General features: G+C 33.7%; 1 protein-coding gene across 3 annotated transcripts in view; it reads left to right on the top strand.

The window, feature by feature from the left end:
- Positions 1-23753, top strand: part of LOC130902529 (disintegrin and metalloproteinase domain-containing protein 11) — a 750052-nt gene that overhangs the window by 628045 nt on the left and 98254 nt on the right. For all 3 annotated transcript variants that reach the window (XM_057814747.1, XM_057814746.1, XM_057814748.1), the window contains exons 6-7: positions 8842-8911; positions 16768-16914. In XM_057814747.1, coding sequence (XP_057670730.1) covers positions 8842-8911; positions 16768-16914 — 217 coding nt within the window. The remainder of the gene's footprint in view (positions 1-8841; positions 8912-16767; positions 16915-23753) is intronic.

Below are 23753 nucleotides of genomic sequence, written 5' to 3'. Positions count from 1 at the left end.
ATGAATGATTAATTACTAATTTATTGTTCTATCAGTATAGTGCAAATAGCAAAACAAATGATTGGGGAAATATACATTACATTCAATAAAGAACATGTGTAAGAGCTTGAGTGTTTGAAGAGATACCGTTTGCGACAGACAAGGACTCAATGTGTAGAACTTGTGTATCTGGACCACTCCAGGTTACACTAGAGTCATCCGCGAATAAAGTAAATTGACCATTGATACGTAGGTCTGGGAGATCATTGATGGAAATCAAAAAAAGAGTTGGACCCAAAACTGAACCTTGAGGCACACCACTGCCAATTGGCAATTTACTGGAAACTTTACCATTAATTCGTACCAATTGATTTCGACATTCAAAGTAAGATACAAACCATTTTAATGGAATAATTCGGTTGACATAATATTCTAGTTTGTTAATCAGAATTTTTTGAAAGCTTTAGCAAAATCACAAAAAACCGAAGCCGTATAAAATTTATTGTTAATTGATGTATATATCTCGTTTACATCAGAAAAGATAGTTCGGGAAAAACCCCTTTTTAAAGAATTCATTCATTGGCGAACATAAAACGTCAATTAAAACGTCAATAATTACTTTCGGAAAACCCAAAAGTAGCTTAGCTGATTATACACCAATGCCGCAAGATGTCTTTGTTTTGGATGCTTAGTATGGTTTGCTCTAGCTCAGATCTATTCACAGGTCTGGGGAAGAGACTGTCAGTGATCGATAATGTTTGTTGAACGCAATTTGTTTCTCAAATCATTGATAACAGACCAAGTTTCTTTCGACGAATTTTTAGCTCTCGAGATGCGATTGTAGTATCAGTTTTGCATCAATGCCGCAGGTGTCTTGTTTTGGATGCCGAGTATGGTTTGCTCTAGCTCAGATCTATTCACAGGTCTGAGGAAGAGACTGTCAGTGATTCTTTTAGAAAGAACGAGAAAGTCGAAATGTGGATATTTCATAGCTATGTCCATGAGGTCGTATCAAATTTCTTTGTAAGTCACAGCATCGTTTTCACGTTATCTAACCACTCCCGAATTTTCACATCAAATCCCGAATCACCCTGTATAAATGCAAATCATTTTGCTTGAAAAATTTCCAAAGCTGAAATCATTGAAATGTTAAACTTGAATTATATAGCAGTGCTATTGTAGACGTAGAACATTTTTCAAAACTTGTGAAAAAATATTTTTTTTCGTGTAAACGGTAATTTTAGAAAAGCGATCTTTATAAAAGACATATCCACAATTTTTCGCAACATTCAACTAACCAATTACGTGTTTTCAGTGTATAACTCTGCAGTAAATATCATTTTAATAAAGTGTATTTACCAAAATAATTAAAAATATCACGTGAGAAGATTTTTTACATATGACAAAAAAATTCAACGGAACTAGTACTAAATTCACTTAAATCTTGTTCTCATGAATAAGTAAAAGTGGATATATATCAATATAAATATATTTGTATTAATTGAAAGTTGCTAAAAATGTTACAAAATTCATAATTGGATTCATCGCAGAACTTTTCAATCTCGGCAAATATAAAACCCTCTCAACTTTAACTACCTACTCAACCGCAATATAAAATGAAAGATCAAGTTCATCCCGAAACCGAAATTGAAACACGTTTAGTATGAAAATAACGCGTTCCTTCTCTCTTTTCATACCCCAGAAGCAGAAAAAACGTTTCTATCTATCAGTGTCCAAGAACACCTCCTTAACCTCACAACGTTTACCAGATCCTTTTTTATCCTATTCTATCCTTTTTCATCCTGTCGGACCCGCGGCGAAACTCGTCATTCACCTACGTCTTTTAAAAAATTGATGAAATAAAACACAAATATCTCCGGGGGTAAGGTCAACGACGTTTTCCGTGAAAGAGTTAGAATATTTTAGTTCTTTATAGTGTGGACAAAACGTATTATTAATTTGTTCCAATTTTAATATCTTAAAATGGCATTGGAATCCATTCTAAGTAAATCTCATCATTTCTCTAGATTTACTACCGGCAAGAATATAGTTAGATCACAAGTCTTAAGATTCTAAGCAAAGTTAAAAATTGTTTCTTAGGAAAAAATTGAAACAAATAAACAAAAACCATTAGCACCAAATTTGGGAATTGGATAACAAAAAATTGTGTAACAAAGAAATATCAAAGCTTCCTTCATATCAACAACTTCAGGAAATATTTCAAGAAGTAGAGACTTTTTTCAATATTATCCATTAATTGATGTTTGTGATGATATTTTCCATTATTTTTCCACAGTTTGTATTAACTAATGTATATCCTATAGGCCAGTCCGTTTTCCTGATATTTTACAGCAAAAATATTTTCCTTCTGCGTCCATTCCTCTTCGGCATTCGATCTGGCATCAATTAAAATTTGCAGACATTAATATTTCGTGATTCGAACTAAAAAACATAACCAAAAAAAAAGAAGAAGAAGAACTTAAAAGAACCGAAAGCAAGATAATGAGAACTATAATAGGCCCAAACATAATATAGCACTGGAAGGAGAAAGAAGAGCAAAGAAAAACGAAGAAATAGAGAGGGAAATGGGGAAAGAGAATATACATAAAAGCACGAAGATTCAACTGGGCACATAATGAGAAGAAAACCAATTCTTCTTCTTCCTGCTGTGTATAGGCATCATTGCCTGTTTTTCTTCACATCATTGCCTCTACTCAGTCACCTGGGAGGTTGTCACTCAATCTTTTCCTAGGTCTTCCAAGGCTTCTTTGTCCTGCTGGTGATTTGTCCCTTGATATTTTCACAATTCGTTCTTCCGTCATGCGGTCAATGTGCTCATTCCATTTTATCTTTCTATCCAGTACCCAGTCATTGATGTTATCTATCCCGCATGTTCGTCATATGTTTTCCATTTCTTTCTCTATCCATTAGTGTTCTTCCCGCTATTCTTCGAACTATTTTCATTTCTGTAGTCTCCAATATCCGTTTCGTTTTAGAGGTCTCAGGTCGGGTCTCTGCTGCATAGGATAATATAGGTCTGATTGCGGTCTTGTATATGCGGGCTTTTGCTTCAGTTCGAATGTATTTATTTCGCCAGATTGTGTCATTTAGGTATGCTGCTGCTCTTGAGGCTATTGTAGCTTGGTTTCTCACTTCCAATTGAAATGATCAAAAGAATAACGCAATGAATCCCATTGTAGCCAAGGAGAAGGAGCAGGCCGAGAAAGACTTGGATAAACGAAATAGAGGACGACATAAGAGCACTCAATATAGAAAACTGGAGAGCAAAGTGCCGGAACCGAAAAGAATGGAAAATAATAACAAAAGCAGCCAAAACAAACGACAAACTATAGAGAAAATAAAAATTAGAAAACGAGGAGTAATCCACCTCAAAAAAAGGATTTAAAGCGCTAAAAGCGATAGTCATATTACAAAAGGGATTAAAAGGCTTAATGATGATGATGAAGACTCGAATTATTGCCGTTAACACATGTCGAGCTCTCGTTTTTTCTTAAAACGTCTCAGTATCTCTTCATTTGTTAGTGTAGCCGTCCAGGATACTTTGATGATGATAAGAAGCACCCATTAGAAACAGCTAAACCCTGTTTGGATTTTCAGAAACGCCTATCGAGCCAGTTTCCTGCGGCATTTTATTTCTATACTTGATTTTACTCACAACGAATGTCCTTCAAATCTATATCTTTTGAGGAGCGTTATCATCTTCTTTTAAATCTACAGTTGGACACAATTTCTTCAAACATCTTCAATTGATAAGTGATTTATCCACACCAATATTTGAAGATTTTTTGATTTATTTGTCCTTAACATCGGCAGGATGGTAAGGAGAAGTACTTAAAATAGTTGTGAAGCAGATAATTTCAAAGTACAATTGAATACTATGATCGATAAATTATATTTGAATGTAGTTTTAGTAGAAAGGTGAATATTTATCGAGGACAAGAATATTTGATTCTTTCCATGGAACCTGCATGAGTTAAGTTTCTATTAAACTGTCAGGAAAGACTGGAAACAGGAACAAATAGTCCTTTCACACGTATTGGTAGGATATTTTCTTTTATATTTACTTATCACCATATAAACTCTCATTTCACATCAGTATCGACAAAGAAGATGTCCATTACTTCAAAAATTCTACAAACCTGATGGTTGTCAAACAGCAATTACCTCAAAATTGAATTTCGATGAAGAGAATTACTTTTGAAGGTACTAAGTAAACGAAAAGTAGTCTACAATGTAGTGGATTTAAATAGAAATAAAAAAATATAATCTACCATGAAAAAAAGGTCGTATCAACTAATTATCTACTATCACCAAAGAGAAGAAGATAAACTTTATTCATTACCAGTGTACAGGGTGTCCCACGACGACTTAAAACTATCTGTATATGGCAAAATACTTATGAGTAAACTCATGAAAATTTCAACGTTTGTTTTCGGTTACGATCTTTTTCACTAAAATATTTTCAAAGATCGACTGTAGCTTTGTTATTTTAAATATAATACCCTGTATATTATCACACTTTTGAAATCTACGTAACATTTTAGTATACTTTTTTCTCGAAAAATCCATACTTTTTGAGTTATTGATTTTTTCGTAAAAAAATTTTATCGTTGCAGACCCTTATAAATTATTTTCTTACGAGGATACCCTTAAAGATATGAGAATGATTTCTATTCGGTTGCTTTTATCAAGGTCGAACGTATTTGAATCTATGTTGAAAAATTTTTTATATCATACAGGGAGTGTATAAAAAGTGTTCAAAATTCATAAATATCAAATTTCCTTATTTTTTTAAATTGAACTACCCGGTTTTTTTCATTTAAATCCATTCAGGTGTAAAAATAAGGCAAAATCATGTACTTTCCTATACCTAAACCTAACCATTATCCAGATATTAAATGTTTTCTGAAAATTTTTAGAGATGCGTTGCGATTGTGGATCATCCTGGTCTGAACCCAGTATCTCCTCATTATCATATTTTTTGTATATTGGTATAAATACTACAGTATCCCACTCCTGTGGGATCTTGTTTTGTTCCTAGTCTCGATAAGTTGATGAATTTTTTTTTCATTTATTCGCCGTATTTGAACAGCTTGGCCTCTATTCGATTTTTCCCAGCGGCTTTTCCATTACGCAGTCTTTTTATTTCTTTTCCTACCTCAGTTTTCATTGAGCATTTTGCATCTTTCTCCTTTGTCATTCCTCAATTTTTCTCTCTTAAGTTTTTTTCCTCCTTCGTATAATTTATTTCCATGGTACTCTTTCCACATTTTCGCAATTATTGCAGAATCATTTTGTATTACTCCAGTCTTATCTTTTATTCATTTTGGTTTTGGGGTAGGGCTTTGATATCTCTTTACATTCCTTTTGGTCAACCGTTTCTAATTTCTTATTCTAAATACGTATAGTAACCGAAATAGAAGAACATTGAGAAAAATATTTATTAAATGAGTTAAGTTAACAGACTAGTTGCTTTTCCTCGTGAAACTGAATAAAGTGATTCAATTCGAAATATATCTCATCGTTTCCCGGTGATACGTATGAAAAATCGAAATAATTTTTGTAATGAACAAATTATGTAAATTGATTGATCAATAAATTCAAATTCAAATCCTGAAGACTCTATCACCCAGCACGAAATGACGGGATAAAACAGCTGCAATTTCATTGCAGCGATCCTAATTTAGTCAAATTTATTCAGACTATACAACTAACCCCACGGAAACGTGACAGTGGATGTTTTATGGAGTCTTCGGCTTGAGTGCGAGCTCGCCACAACATTTGCTCTAGCTCTAATTTTATTAACCATCTTTTATGGCCGGGATTGTCCGGGATATTCCCTTGGATTTTCAACCTTCATATTATAATACTTAACATAATTTACAGTTTTTAAATTAGGTTCATGTTAGAAAGAATATAACGGAAAACAAATTTTGGGGGATTTTATAAGAAATTGACGGATTTTTTGGAAAGATTTTCAAGAGATTAGAACGTCAAGTCCTATATATTGCAAGACAGATTATGTTTCTTTCCTTTGTAGCATAGTTTTTGTTTATATGATTACGCAGTACTAATATATAGTCCATTAGAATCATTCTCAAGCACTTACAAGAACGTTCTTGATTCTGTAATCGCTTCTAAAAAAGAAGAAGTGGACCGAGGTTGATAGGAGTAGTCATAATTGGGAAAATATAGAAATTTTAAATAGACGATCATAAACCTTTGTTTTACTGTCAAATACTCAATCTGATTTTTGGGGTGAAATCTGAGGTTCTTTAAAAAAAAAAGCAATGATGTCTGGTGCCTCGTTTGCTTATACATTCCCGCACAAATAACGCGTAGTGCGGCGGAGCTCTATCCATATTTGCGAGTGTTGGATCATTGTTTATTTGCTCACGCAAATCTCCGAGCATTTCCAGATACATTTGGCCCGTCACGTGACCCTTAAAATAACTGTCGATGTTTCGACGTATACCAACCTCTGTCTAACAAAAATGATCTAAATTTTTCAAACAACGTGTCTTTGTACAACCCATCAAGCCCCTGCTAGCCCAGGGGGATATTGTGACGTATGACTTTGCTGCAGATATTCAAACTAATTTGTTCTAGAATGAGCCTGCATAAAATTTATAAACATTATATGAGGGCCTAGATTTCGCTCATAGATCTCATTCCTGATTGTCTTAATGGCAAATATCTGTTTGGTTGTTTCTCTTTCTTACTTGAAACCTCCTTGGTATTCCCCGGCTATCCTTTCTTGGTATTCGTTGAGTCTGTTTCTCAAAACTTTACCCAAAACTTTATACACCACATCAAGAAGATATATTCTCCAAAATTTTCACATTTACTGTTATCTCCTTTCTTGAATATTGTACATATTATTCCATAATTCCATCTCTCAGGCATATGTTGTTGTTTTGTTAAGTAACTACACTGTTATCAAAATATCTCCAAGCGAAAAACCTTGATTTTGGACAAGCTGGTGAGTCAAAAATAGTCTGAAAGACCTTGAAGGCAGGTTCAATGAAACAATAGAAGTAGCATAGACGTTCATTGCTAAATTTAATGAAATAGGATAAATGTCTTGACTTGGATTGTCGACACAATAAATTGAATAAATTAAAACCGTTTTGCCAAGCTTAAATTTTTGTATTTGGACTTGGCTATCTTCAACTCTCGAAGATTTGATTGGATGAAGGCAAAATTGCCAGAAAAAAGACAAGCTCAAAGAAGACGAATGGTTCAGTATAAGCAGAAAGTCAAATCAGCAAGATTATTATACTAATTAGACTAAAAGATGTGATAGATGTGAAAACATTCAGGGAATTGAAAGTATGGATGATGATTTATGTATACCTGAAGATGAAGAAGATAAAGAAACCGTGGACAAGGATGTTGAAAACTTCTCATCTTACACAGTAAACTCTTGTATTTGAAGTGATAGTGGATTAATATGTACTCTCCCCAATATACGGAATTGTACAAAGTGTTCAAATATTTACTAACAATTTCACTTGTACAGGGTACCTGCGAACGAGTTTTTTCAAAATCTAGATTGAAAGTAACAGCGACTGATGACAATTTAGAAGCATTTGTTTTGATGCACAAAAAGAGAGATATATTGATTAACATTTATTCAAATTTGGTTATTAATAAACTGTGTGGATAAAATTTCAAAATATGAAGATGTTTGATCGTCGAAATGAGGCCTGGTTTTAGAAATGCCTTATTTGGGATTTTTCATGAATTTTTGAGCAATTTAGTAATTTTTTCCCTTTATGTTCATTAATTTCAGTAATAAATTAGTTAAAATTGTTATTTCACAAGTGAAATATTTAAAATGAGTTGATAGAAATATACCATTTACCTTTTAAATTCTTGAAAAATTGTAAATTTAGATTTAAAAGTATAGCAACTGATTTTATTCACTTACAACACAGAATTTCTCACATGTTTTGAGGGTATCAGTGAGTTTTAAACATAAAAAATAATGAAATATCATCGTTTATAGTCCCTCTATATCACTCACTTTTTCTATGGTAAAAAGAAAATCCAGAGACGACATTCACCGTGCTTCGGAAGCTTTGAAAAACAGACTTTGCGTTTTTTTGAGTTCCTAAATTTTTGTTTTGGTACGTCTTATGTTGGTATTAGCTGGAAACAAGTAGTATTCTACAAATGCAAGGATTTTCATGTTCTCTTTTTTAATATTCATGAACTCTTATGCGTGAATAAGGGACTCAAAACTGGATATGAAGAGCAAGAATAAGCCCAACAAGTAATTTTTATTATTGTTATACTTTCATATTGTACTCGATCAGAATTTCAGTCCCAGACGATGAATAAAAAGTCTTCGATAGATTGGAAATATATTAGAGTTAGTACACTTTGGTGTGAAAACGCTCATACGTGTGTGTGGGCGTGTGTGCGTGTGTGTGTGTCTAAATCTTCTCGACTTTAGATCTCTTCTGATTTAAAATTAGTTTCTTTTTATTTCTAGAAACAGGTAGAAATTAAAAAAATTTAAATAAATATACTAATTCTAATTAAGCCTGAGCTGCTTAAAAATCAAGAGATTTGACAAAAACAGTCATAAGTGAACATTATCAACCACTAAACGCGGGTCAACAAAAACTAAGTGAAATTTTGTAGACTATTGTCGTTTTTATGAACAGAAAATAGTGGATGTCTAGAAATTAGTAAATTAGATCTTCGCATTGTGAAATAAGATCACAAAATCTCACCGTTTTGTGATATACATGTACTTTTTACTTGAATTAATACAACGACGACTTGATAGTTATCAGAAATTGATTTAAATTGTATTTTTTTTTGTTTCAGGCAACTGATAGCACCTAATATCGCTCAAAAACATTATTTAGCAAACGGGGCGGAGTACGAATCAAAAAGGGTGAGTTTTCTAAAAAATCATCCCAATTAGAATGATTAGTTTCATAGTTAACAGTAGTCAACAATGATTTCCTTGTACTCGATATAATATTTCGAAATTTTTAAAACTATCACGATTTTGTAAGCTTTGCTCTTATTTTTTTAATATCGGAAAACATGCAATGAATTAACAGATAAGTTTATAATAATATCGGTTTTGTTTTGAGAAATTCAATCGTCAAAATGATACTTGGGCTCCATCCAGATCATACCAAAATCTAATCCAGCAGCACCTTAACAAATTTTAAAAGGGTTCTGTGATTTATATGAGGCTTTTCAAAAACTATAACCCAGGTTCATATAGATTACCTTTCAGCTGATTGCGGATCCCAACCCAGGACCATATTATGGTGACAGCTTACCAACGTTGCGTTCAATTTTCGTGGGAAATTTCAAAATTTAGAACTTGATCTACAAGAACTTTTGGTTTCTATTACTTGTTTTGTGCGTTAATTCATCCATAACATTCATTAAATTCTTTAATAGTTTCTAGATGTTCACAAACTGCTATTAAGATTAGTTACTGAACTTATTTTTCCTTTCTCATCGGTCTTCCACTTATTTCACAATTCTTCTTCACAGGTTGCGTTTCTGTACTTTTGCGCTCCAATTCGGAACTACCTCTCTAATATCCTTCAAAAGTGCATCCAACTATTTTTTCTTTTGTTCACTCCTTGTATTTCCTTCTCTTTCTCTTTCCCGGCATCCTATTAGTATGCCCCAACCATCTTACTCTTTGGGCTTTTATGAATCTTGTTATTGATGGTTATTTATACAAATCCTTCAGGTCTTCATTAGTTCTTTATCTCCATAGTCATTCACTTAGTCGTATTATTGTTCGGTGTCTTCTAATTTTGGCTACTCTAGATAACACCTCCAATTTTATCATTCTCATTCTCTTATTTATGTCTGTCCGCTCTGTATTTTTATTTGAAGGTGTTGCTCCCAGGTATTCGAGCCTGTTAACACATTCATGATTCAGATTTTTGTGAATCTGTAATTTTCGTCTTTCTTGTTTTTCACTTCTATCACACGGAAGTTTGTCTCTATAAGCAGCCGATTTTAAATCCCTCCAAGTTTGGTATTCTTGAATAAACTTAAAATTGTGGTTTCATTTGTTTACTTTGACATTTTGGGATCAACAAAAAGAACAACTTGATGATGAAATAGACAGTAATTAACTGGTCGATTAATTGTTAATGATAAGAAAGTAGAAGGCGGGGACTCGCCAGCCGCAAACGTAATTACACTGGCCGAATAGGAAGGCGAGCGGCCGATGACCGTGTGGATGAGTGTTGGGGTCCCTTCTCGGCTAAAACTAGAACGTGATTCTTCGTTTAAAATTACGCGGTCATTTTGTCATACTGGGCCGAGTGCATTTGTCTCGGCCGAACACTCAGCAGATGTAATATAACTCACTCAATTTCCGAAGAACAATTAACGTGATCTTGGTTAGTTTTCGAACATTCAAGTCCATCCATCATAGTCCATTTTAAGAAATATTTAACACAAATCTTCTTCATAAAGTTTGTAATATTTCTTCTTAATTTTTTTGGTATATTACCACCAAAATATGATAATATAATAACACTTTCTTATTGACGAACTCATTAGCGGATAATTGTTTAAAATATTTGCAAAAATCATTAAAATGAGAGCCCATTCAGTAAGATTACAAAAATATTCGTCATACAGGCATTTGAAAACATTTATGAAGATTTCTAGAGCACAAAAACATTTTTTGACCTGTTTAAATTCCGATACAGAGCAGTAGTTAGTCAGTACCGTTACAATTATTCTATTATTGATAAATGAGCGGCTTTAATTTCAAGTTTTGAATTCGGTATCACATTATGGAGTGTAAATTTCACATAGGAAGAAAACATAAGTGGTTAGTCCTAAGTAAACTCTTCCGAAAATAGGTTACCTCCCTGTATTAAGTGGCGTTTACTGTATTAGAGGCAGATTTCATCTAAGGCTCTCAATTGAATGACTCTTATCAAGACTCATCCCTTTTAAGAGTATTAACAAATTTGAAATAGAACTAAAATAAGTCCAGATGAACTTAAGCAAAGGGAAATTTTTTCATTTATTTTATTTTAGACTTGTCATAGGAGAATGTGAATTACTAAAAACAAACAGGATATAGATGTTGAGCGATATAAATGGAGGGATTAATTTTCACAGTGCTTCTGAATCATAATTTCTTCTTTATAATGCTATTGAACTTTTCATAGACGTAATTTCACTTAAATAATGTCTTCTTGTACCGAAGAATCTAGCCATAGAATAGAACAGAAGATAAAAGAAGCCACTTGCTAGTGAAGCTTAATTTTTCTATTATTCTTTACCTGTGAATCATTTATTTGGTGTTTGTGATTGTAGTTTAGTCTCAGTTAGTCCTTTTTGACGCAAAAACGTGCTGTGATTCATACTTTTTGGACCAAGATATCTTTTCGTGAAGTTCTTCTACGAATTCTTTTCGTTCTCGCAAATTCAGAGTTTCAAAATATATAATATCAAGAAACTATTTGTTGAAACTCGTGCATTTAACGTCTTCTTAGACTAAGCCTAAGTAACTGGACTACAAGACACACCCACCAGAAGCTTTGGCGATATGAAATGTTCGGGGCAACCACGGAAAACCACGACCGCCAAAGATGAGCATATTGTATTGATCAGTATATTTGATCGATGACTCACGGGTCCAGAGATAGCTTTTAAGGTTATTAGGTCTTAGAGGAGGATGTTTGTCCGCAGATCAACCTAATAACGGATGTTAAATTCATGTGTAATCCCAAGTGGAAAACACTGTAAAGACTAAAAAAGTATCTTCCAGCAAAACAACGATCCACACAATATTATCGCTCCATCTGCTTCACTTTCTTCTTAAAAACCATGGAAAAGCAAGAAAGTTACTTGACACCAAAACAATTCGCGAGCTCCCCACGAGTGCACTAGTTAGAGATATTAAAGAGGCACTTGACAGCAAAGATATTGCTCTAACACTTCATATGAATTTATCAAAAGGGCGTTAGGATAATAGGAAGTGGAAGTCCCCATTCTAGAATAGACCGAGGCGATGCCACAACAACGTATAGTAACAGAAGAAATCAACGAAAATACTGCTACTGCAGTGAAGGGCTGTCCGCAAAGCGGTGGTCATTGATGGTGGACTAAATTCTCACTAGATTTATCAGCGTTATGGGCTACGCGAATGATCTAATAGTAGCAAATTATCTAGGAGTCATAGTGGATAAAACGTTTGGAAAAATCACCTCGACAAGGACTTATCGTTGGCTTGTTGGCAAGAATTGAAGACTAAATCCTAAAATGGTATTCTAGGTATACCAAACTCATGATTACACACGCAACGCTTGTTTCGTGGTCGAAAACTCAACAAACAACAGCTCAGAAAAAACTAAACAAGATTAAAAGGCTACTCTACCTTGGTATGTGAACTTGCCCCCTGCCTATTTTTCACTTCATAGTGAAAGAAGAAGCATTTAGCTACGCCCACTGGTTAATCCAAATAGTAAAACAAAAGCCAGGAAATCTGATAGGATTCCAGAACTACTAAAGCTAGGAATCCGTGACAAACCAATAGATCAAATACATAGCATGTTTGACAAAGAGTGGTAATTAATACCAACCAATTGATCGGTCAACGAAAATCTTCCGAAATGTATCTCTTTGGTACCCAGACACAAGCTAGCGCAAGAAGCTTAACTGGATATTTTCATACTTCTAGGAACATCACTTACCATTTTTCAGATAGAGTTACTAGCAATAAACAAATGCGCTCAAGAATTTTTTGATAGAAGCCGCTTTAAAAAATACATATCCAACTTAGTGTGGGCGGAAATAGGGAAGCAGACATCCCTGCCAAAAAAGGAAACGACTCCATACCTTGGATCAGAACACTACTGCCGCATCACGATATGGACATGACAAGAGACGATAACTGCTGATTCTGCGAGTAAGCCATATAGGGACAGTATAGCATCTACTCTGAGAATGTCTAAAGTACCTTGAAGGAGTAGTTCTAGCATCTAGAGTTCTAGCATCTAGGGAAGTGGGATATAAGAACCCCAAACAACAGCTCCCTTCGGAAGTCTGAGACTGCTTTCATCACATCTACAGCTTTAGTAGAGGTCACCATCTCAGTATAAAACATCATTTCATCCTTCATTCTTTCATTTTCAATGTAACGAACATATACAATCAAATTAGAACATTGTGCTACGTCTGTACTCTCGTCAATCTGGATACTAAGAAACGGGGATTTTTTTATTGCATCAACCACCTGGTTTTTAATGTCCTCGACCATATCATCAATTCGGCGTTTTACGGTGTTGTCTGAAACTGGTATTTGTGCTTTTGAGCTTTTTCCTACTATCAGTTCCAAGGGCAACATCGGCTGCTTTTAAAAGGCCTAGATTCTAGAATGACAATGATTCAAACATTATTCGAAGCTGTGCAAAAAGTATTTGGAAGAATTAGAAAGGAAAAAAGTTCTAATATGGCTGTCAAAGTCGCGCGATCTCAACTCGATTGAGTTGTTGTGGGACAGAGTGACCGGCAGAAAAGAATTCTGATCAGTTATTACATCCTAGGATGTGGTTTGTCCAACGGACTCAATCTGTTCGTCAATAACAGAGACTCGATGAAGGGTAAAAAGAAAAGTACGTTATTTTTGGTGAAATATTGATAGCTTTTTAGAACGGTTGAAGAAAAATATAAAACTTAGAGTGCTTTAATTTATTGAAATAATAAAAAGTGTGTTGCATTCGAAATTATAAAGTAAATGTATCTGAATTCATGAATAGTAATCTTAAATATTTGAATATCCTATTATAAAATAATGGAACAACAAACTCTAGCTATGTGAGTGGCTTTCATTAAAGATTTCGTTAAACATCCTCCCACTCATTTTGGTGAAATTATGGTTGTTCTACGCCTTATTGTTGGCAAGATCCATTGAAGTATGTACATATAATTAATAATTTTATCGAAATAATTGGAATCGCCAAAAGTTTCCTACGTTCCGTTGTTGTTCTTGTTAACAAGAGCTCCCGTCCTTAACCCGTTTAATCATCCTATTTGTTATTTCACGAAAGGTTTTTGGAAATAACCCGAAGGAAGGTTGTTTAATTAAAATTGTATGAACCTTATTGCCAATTTCCCAAATTACCTCACTTTAAAATTCATAGATGTTTACGCTCAATTTACAAATTGGTAGACTTTGTCGCATAATGAAGATTACTTCAATGTATTAGATAATGTCCTACATACTGTGTACAGGATGTATCACGAAAAGTGTCAAAATCAGTTATCCTTTAGACATATAATGAAACATTTCAAAAATAACGAAGATAACGCAGGCTTCCTATATTTCTAATTGAAATTATCTCGATTCATTACTTTGAAATCGAAAGATAGAAGTTTTTTAGGTCCTTATGACAATGATCGATGCATAAAAAAAGTTGAAAGGCTGTGTTTTAATTTGATGATACTACTACTACTACTACTACATGGTCGTGAAATTCAAATGGAAACGTTGGAATAAAACCTAATGAATAATTGAAATTATATCACTATTTGTGATAGACCAGAATTGAAAGTCTCTGAAAATGGTGGAAAAGGAAACGGTAGTGAGATGTACCTCATTGAAAAAGGAAGATCAAATTGGGAGGATAAATAATTTTCGGTCAATCTGAAATCAGGAAGTGAAAGTGAGGGTTTTTAAGGGTTAAAATCGATTTCTGTGGATTTTCGATTATACTACAAATCCTAGGGAAAACATAACAAATTTGTAAGTAACAAAAAATTCTACTACTTTTGTATCAATACTTTTCTCATACAATCTAAAAATCAATATGAATAATTCAAATAACCAAGTTATTATTTTTTTTTTCGTTTTATCTTTTGGTATTTTTATTTCAGTGAAATCTTTCTGTCTACGAAGCTCACTGTAATTTTTTCTATTGAAATATCTATTTTCTTACCTTATTTTGACTTAATACCAAAAAAGCACCCCAATTTTCAATGGAGGATACGTCAAATCATCTTTTTCACATTTAACCTTGAAAACTTTTATAAATTATTTCTTCCTTTCTATTTTTGTCATTCCCTTTACCTTTCTCAATGGTTTTCATTAGTTCTAGTTCTTTCTCTCTGCCTGATCTGTGATATTTCTATAAATTTTGAGATAGGGTTGAATTTTTCATAGTAAGCAGTACAATTTTCCATTTGTTCGTAGCTATTTCTAATTTTATCCATCATACGTTCATACAAAATACAAATCCTTCTACAAACACGACATCGAGAAGTTAGAGAAACGTTGGAATGATTGTATTGCTCTTGAAGTTGATTACATTAATGAAAAGAATCGATTTTTTAACAAAAATGTGTTTACCAACTAAATCTTCAAAGAATATTTATTTATAACAGACATTTTATTCAGTACGTCTTCTTACATCAAAATATTACAGATACATTACTCTCAAAGAAATATAAATGGAAGCTTTACAGTCTGAGTGTAACTATTTCGAAAAACAACGTATTTATATCATTAATTAATTATATATTTTGAACCATTAGCAGTTTAAACTTGAACATTTCGTTTATATTTGATACAGTCCAGTAAATTGATACCCGCTTAAACATTATCTCCTATACCTTGATATTTTTGTTCTATTGAGATTGTCGTGAAGAAGAGAAAGTTTTTCAAATAATTTTATCTAATAAAGGGAAATAATAACCCCAAAGTCCCAAAAAAACTTAATTTTCATACAATCACCAAGCGGCGAAGACACAGAAATATTTAGAAACCAAAAAAGCTTTTTTATCAAGAACAAATTGTTGTAATCGCCTCATTTCTTCTATTGAATGTGACATTGAAGTCTTTTAAATCCATTTCAATCTATTTTTTCTCCGTAAGGATGGATTAGAAAGTATTTTGTGGGTGTTTCCATAGTGTCCAACTATGTGTATGTAACAGTGAGTAAATAATTAGAAAACATCGCAATCGAGGAAAATGTCATTGAGCTTTAATAATTAGAAGAAAACTAAGTTTTTGATAGACTAGGTTAATGAGTTACTATTACCGGTTCAATATATAATTCAATTAAAAATATTTGGTTCAAATGTTTCCGTTGCATGTTATTGTAAATCGAAACGTTACAATGATTATTTCAGGTTCTATGTTAAATAATATTAAGAAATTCAACGTAATGAACCATTTCTTCCGTATTCTTCTAGTGAATCTACGACTTTTAAGAGATGAGTTGCCTGTGCTGGCAATGGACAGACAATTCCTGTGCTGGAGTAGACGACGATGATGATGAATCCGTATGATATTCAGTCCCACATTTTGCCCTACCCAACAGACAAAACTGAATAATTTAAGTCTCTGTTCTAGACAACATCGATGATTTACAATTCGGCGTATCATATGAAGGTCACGGCAGATACTCATTGAGCCTCAATTTGATATAAAACCTCTAATATAACTGGACTAATACAGATTGTAGAGGTTAAACAGTAGGTTTAACCTCTACTCTGAAGCCCTCAAGAATACAACTGCAAGCATAAAGATCAATGGAAACATTATAAACAATCTTGTACTTACAACTATGGGGTAGAATCTGTTTGTGGAAAAAGATACGCGATACCTTCAAGAAAAAATATAGAATATTTCGACTTTCTGCCAAAATTCAATAGAAAGTTGTATAAATTTGTTTGTTCCTCTTATAAGACATCAAAAGCGATATTTGATCCTTCTAAGGAACTATACATGTTCTATTTTTCTTACAGGATATCGAACATTGTTACTACCACGGAACTGTACAAGACTATCCAGGAGCGACAGCAGCTTTCCATACTTGCAACGGTGTCAGCGGGGTAATACACGTGGGAAACGAAACTTTTGTTATTCATCCGTTTTATGGAGGAGATCTGTCGGTCAGTATTATTCGTTTTTATACTTTTTTGCATTAATAAAATTTGTTACTTAATGCATTAAGAAGTTTTAACAACATAAATGATATTCATGGCGCAATCTATGGAATAATGATAATTTAACAAATCTATGAAATGCGAATAATAATAATATGATAAAGATTCATCATCCTTTTTGGCATTACGCCGCAAACATACTCTCAAGATCCTCTTGTTAAGGTGGATCATTCCCCATTATCTCTCGCCACAACTTCCTATTTCCTGTATGTTCCTGCCAGTTTATAACTCCTATTAGGCATATATCTTCTTCTACCTATTTTAACCATTTTGTTTCAAAGCTATCGCGTCATTTTCTACCACCGGGATCCCATTGCATCATATTGAATGCTACAGACTTTGTACCTTCTTTCTATACATCCTTAAACCACTGAGCTTTGGTTTTTTTTTTACAATATCTTCAACACTTATTTGTTTTTTCGTTCTTTTACTATATTTTGTTTCACTAACTTTTGTTTATTATATTATTGTTCTTTCTTTTCTTCTTCTTCTTCCGTGTTTTAGGCGTAGGTGCCTGTTTAATCTTCGACATCCTTGCCTCCTAATTTGCTTCAAGGTTGTCGCTCCACCTTATTCTGGATCGGCCGGTACTCCTTGGGCCCAATGAGGATTTATCGCGCGCTATCTTGACCAGTCTGTTGTTATCCATACGACTTATGTGTTCATTTCATTCTCTCTTTCTTTCTGGATAGAACCTATTCGTTAACATCATCCATTTTGCACAATCTTCTGATGTTCTCACTTCTTTTCCTGTCCAGTAGGGTTATTCCGGCTATCCTGCGTAGCACTTTCATCTCTGCTGTTTCCATCATTCTTTTGGTTTTCGCCGTTTCTGGCCGTGTCTCTGCGGTGTATTCATTTCTCCATATGGTTTCGTTCAAACATGCTGCTTTTCTTAAGGCTTTGGTTGTTTGCCCTCTTACTTCGTTCTCTACGTCTTGAAATCTTGAAATCCTGAAATCTCGATTCCTAGTTATTTGAATTTCATTACTCGGTGAATTATCTGGTCGTCTAAGACTAGCTTACATCTTATCGAAGTTTTGGATGCGGTAAGTCACTTTGTTTTGGACGCAGATATTATCATATTGAAAGATTTAGCTGTGCAGTTGAACACATGTAAAAGCCGTTGAAGATAATCCTCATTTTTTGCGACTAGAACAGCACCATCGGCGAAACATATTATTTTCCTTATTTTCTTGATTATTTCGTCCATAATTATATTGAAGAGCAACGGGGCTGAAGGTTTCTCCCTGGCGAATCCCTTTGTGTATTGCTATTTGCTCCGTTAGCACTCCGTTCACTTTGGCTTGGATTTTGTTGTATTTCTTTTCGTTTTTCTCAATTTTCCTTCATCATTTACATACTCTCACTCATGCTATTTAACATTTACGTAGAACGAATTTTTCAGCTAGTATTAAAAGACCATCAAAAAGGCATTAAAGTAAATGGAACTCTCGATATTAACCGACAACGTAGAATACCTACAAGAGTTAGTCAATTCTATCAACGAAATTGGAACCAAATACGGACCCAAAATAAACGCGCATGAAACCAAACTAATGTTCATAAACAGACAACAACACAGCGAAGCTCAATTACTTTTCAATGGAAATAACATAGAGTCAACAATTTTAAATACATTGGAAGTATATTAAAGTATATTAAATGAAAAATGGGATTGCGGCGAGGAAGTTAATTAATAGCAATTGCAAAAACAGCTTTTACAAAGCCTTGGATTGATGGTGATAAAATATTAAATTTGGCCAATCGTTTTGTATGGAGTGGAAACGTTGTCCCTGAAAGTGAAATACTTTAACAGAGTAGAAGCAATGGAAATGTGGCTGTTGCGCAGACTTCTGCGGATCCCATGGACCGAGTACAAAACGAATGAAGAAGTTCTGAGGAGAGCGGGTGCGTTTAAACAACGAAAAGTATCCTATTTGGGACCGAGATATTCAACTTTTAAGCTCATACTGAGGGAAAAGATCGACGGAAGAAGAGGACCAGGACGGAAACAACATTCCTGGCTACGGAATATAAGAGACTGGTGTGGCATTCGAGGTGCGGCAACAATTTCTCTTCGTGCAGAAGAAGGGTGCCTTTAGATAATAGATTAGAAGTTTTGTACTAGAGGACACCTACACGCTGCAAAGTGTATGGTACTTGAAAAAGAAGAAGTAGCCTGCCTCCTCTATAATTGATCATAACGCCGAGGTACTTCAACTTCTCTACATCTATAAAGTCATAATTGCCAACGTCAACCTTTCCCCATTGACATTTTGTTTAGTTTTCCCTCTCAAATCCATCCCTTTTCCCTCTGTAACTATCTTGCTTACCGTTGGCTCCATTATAGATCTGTCTTAGCGATAGCGAGTGGCCTTGTCTTACACCTTTAGTAAACATAAACTCTTCAGATTCTTCTTTAAATACTAATATGATGACTCTTATTTCGCTCGTAGTCATCTTGAGTAATCTTCGTAGTTTTGCATCCTTTTTCTTTTGGAGCTATCAACGAATTGTTTCTTTTTATTGAGTAAGAGACCTGTTGAAAATCAATGTATGTCTATTTGATGCTCATGTGCTCTATCCATTGTTTGTTTCATTGTATGTACTGCGTCTGTTGTTAATTACCTTTTAATTTAGATTAAAAATTTGTCATATACTTCTGGCATCCTTTTCTCAAACCATATTATCCTAATTAGTTAGTATATTCTTTCTTGTTTGGTTTCTCCATACTTCATCAGCTCTATACTTATTACTTTTTCACAAATAATACCTCGAATAAATAGCTGAAATTTGGACCTAATATATTCAGGAAATATTTAATATGGTCAATATCGTATAACTCTTGGAGATTGTTTGATCAAAAAACATTTAACGCCATTCGTATTGAAAAAATAATGTTTATGCTCATTTTTTAGCGATTTTATCGAAACTATTAGCAACATTTTGAAGGAATTTTGTGAAAATATGTTCTATAAACCTACACATTATATAAATTTGTTTTTATATCTCATATCATCCTACAGAGGACGCTACTTACATAAGTTGTACCAAGTAATATTGAATATGATTTTTTTAAGGTTAGGTAAGCAACGATAAAGTTCTTCTTCTTCTTTTATCTATAATAGGTCTATGGCCTGTTCCTTCTTTGATATCTTTCCTCATTCTGGGCTTAGATTCTCAATCAACCCCAGACATAGAGTAGAAACGGATCGTAAAAGAGGTGAAGTGATGATAAAATCAATATAACAAAAAAACAGAAGGAAAAAATTGAATTTAAAACAAAGAACATAAAATAAAATTCTATTAGAGTGAAAGCATTTTTCATAGAAACCCAAGTAGGTATATTTTTCTTTTTAAAGACATTGTTAATCTTCTATTTGTTCTAACATCAACTATGAGGACATTAAAACGTTCTGGATTTTATCTTCCAGTTCTGAGTGTACCATAAATAAAGATATTACTGAAATGTATAGTCTAAAGGGTTGGAATTGTATGATTAAAGATACCAGTGAATTGAAGCTACTGCACATCTAACAATCCATCGATTTATAAAATGATTACCAATAACATTTTTTCTATCAAATTATCTTGCACAAAAAATAGATATCTATGATCACATAGCAATAAATCTAATATCCCGAGTGAATAATTTTTCCAAAAGTCCAGCTACACATGAGACATTTAAGCTTCAAAATTTGTTACTTAAAGTTGCAGCAAAAACTTTAATGTTGATAATGTAATACCTTTCAATGAACAATATTATAAAAAAAACTTCTCTCTCAAATTTAATCCTATACTTTTGTAATTATTCGAAAGCACAATTTTCAAAGGGATATTCATTGTTTTTTATCAGTGTTATGGATAGTCCCTCAATTAATGTGTCTCTTGGGGACTCCATCAAAATAATAATTGTCATTTGGAACAATTTTTTGATACGATTTGAAAGTAACGAAGTCGAATAAGATCTAAACTTGATACAATATCGATTCTAGAATTTTCCTCCTCAGCATTTCAAATATTACTAAGCATAGGTTCATATTCTGCAAGGTAATCTATGACTTCATTTATTCTCTTCCAACTTCACTCAGTTTGTTGTTTCTTTCTTTATATAACAGTTGCGGTTCCTGTCCAATACGTCTGGTTTTGCTCAAACCACGTCCATTAGTACTGGGAATTGTTAATTTGAATGCGTTCTTTTGATATGTTGATGATGATATCTTGGTGAGCTTTTTTGATGATATTTCTGGTAATTGCAATTTTCGGCCTTGCCAATCACTCATCGTCAATCCAGCTGACACAGCTACATTCGAATTCAGCTGCCCAGATTCATTAGCAAATAGGACAGAAGGGATAGAAAGATCACTATACAAAGTGTAGCCCAAGCATGTAAATCACTGACTCTAAGCCATAAAAATGATCCTTTAGTGAACCCTGATGAAAATCCTTCTTCCATTTTTGGAGTATTCCTCGCACATTTAAACTTCGGCTCCCAATAATATTCTAAAGATGCTCAACTCAATACAGAAGACTCTGTTTTACTACGACGGCATATGCTATTCCGAACTATCTAGCATAATCCCACTTAAAGCAGTAAGCAGATGTGGCTCACGGACACGGAGTTTGCCTGAAGACGTCCAGAATGTTAATTTATCAAAAATCTTCTCTTTGGAGAAGTACATACTTGTGGAATCAGCTACCAGGTCACGTCGTTCCCGAGCACTACAACCTACAGAAGTTCAAGATCATACCACAGATTAATTTGAGTTTTTAAGTAAATTTTATATTATTTGTATCTTCATTTAGTTATTTTTATGTTCGTTTTTCAGTTTTTATAAGGTTTTGTCTACAAATTGTAACAATTTTTTGACAATAAAGCATTTTTTATCTTTCTATCCACAGGCATCTCTACACGGTAGACCCCAATCGAGTGTAATAGAGTTCACCCTCTTATGTTTGCTTCTTAAATAAAAAAATTAATGGTTGAGAAAAACCTGACCTGAAAATTTTTTGTGAATAGTGTCTAGAATTTTCCAATAAACCATAAAACAAAAAATTACTTAACACATTATGATATTATAATGTCATTTAAGGATTTGGGATGTAATATGTAATACAAACTTTAACAAGTCCTTCCAGAAGTTCAATATTCACGAAAGTCATAGGTATTATTTTTCTTTAATGCAATACTTTATTCAAATGTAGCTGATGCTTCTATTTTTTATGAAAATATATGTTTCAATGTCACTAAGAAACCTTACGTGACTTTTACATATTTAATGTTGTCATGTGACAAAGGAAGTTAAAATTTTGTTAACCTGGTTTTCCCATATAATATTCACAACGACTCGTTCATATATAATTGTAAATCTACGCTAATAAACATGAATAAACTTGAATATGACTTGATATTCGTCCATTATGTATATTTAACTATTAAATATATTCGTTAAAAAAACAAACTCTCGTTTACTTATCCTCGTATGGTCCCTAGTATAAATAAAACTTGGAAAAGTTTTTGTTTTCAACAAAACGCCTTATTCGGATATAGAGAACAATAGCTTGGACTGACCTTTAGCGCCATTTTCTGTAATTAGAAGCAGAGGAGTACAATAGGATGTGATCAAGAGAGTCCTCGGGAACTTGTGTAAAAACAAATAGCCCAGCTTCCTTTGTGGCGAATGATTACGAACACTAAACTGATGACCGTCCAGAATTCAAATGTCAAATGCATTGTTTGAATCCGAATCTAGATCTCATAGCTTTTTGTTCTCTATCCGATTCCATTCCGTTAATTTGCATATATGAGGTTTACTGTAATCTATTTGCGATGTTTTTGTATACTAAAATAACCGGAAACACGTTCAAAACATTTTCTACTTCAACATAGTGACTTTAAAAGGAGTTGTATGTCATCCGAGCATGTTATATTCAATTTACAATATTATTATACAGATTCCTACATACCTTTTTGTGGAATGAGTATACAGTTATCATTTGTTGGAGTGTGAATTCTTCAAACAAAGGATGAAGGACTGTTGATATCCATTTCTATCTACCTCAATAATAACATAAAATTAAAACATCTTCGAGGATGTCCAAGAAGTACCCGGCCTGACCTAGAGATCACGTTTGAAGACGCCACGTTGCCTAGAATTCGATTAGCAGCCATCAACAGTGAACGTTTTCAGCCTAAAATATAAAAGCTGAACTAAATTTTACTCTGAGTGGAACTGCTTCTTAGTAATCAATAAAAAAATATTGACTAGCAGAGTTTGAACGAGGTCGTAGGTCCTGCAAAGACCAGCAACGCAATGGTCGACCAAATGAAGTGACGACTCCAGAAATGTTGAAGAAAATCCACAAAGCGGTACTGGATGATCATCGACTGAAAGTACGCGAGCTAAAAGACATGGTAGGCATTGAAAAGGGCGGTACATCGCATAGCGTTTATTCTTTGGATTCCGCAGAAATAGTCAAATCTAAAATTCGGATATGTAGGATATGTAGACGAAAATAATGCTGCTACATGAAAAAGTTTTTCTCATACTTTTCTTCAGAATGTGTCTTTATGGTGTCTTCATGGTCTTGGCATGTACAACGATCTAAAAATCTATATATCTCCTACGCCACAAATTTCATAAAGTACCTTTTTGCTTGAAAAATAAATTGAGAAATTCATTTTTGCTTCAGATAATACAGGTTGTCCCTATAAAAGTTACGGATTGTTAACTATTGGGCTTGAGCCGCCCCTGGCCTTCATATACTAGTGTAGAATGATT

This window comes from Diorhabda carinulata, chromosome X (assembly GCF_026250575.1).
Source record: "Diorhabda carinulata isolate Delta chromosome X, icDioCari1.1, whole genome shotgun sequence".
NCBI classification, from domain to species: domain Eukaryota; kingdom Metazoa; phylum Arthropoda; class Insecta; order Coleoptera; family Chrysomelidae; genus Diorhabda; species Diorhabda carinulata.
This window is presented reverse-complemented; position numbering and strand designations above follow the sequence as displayed.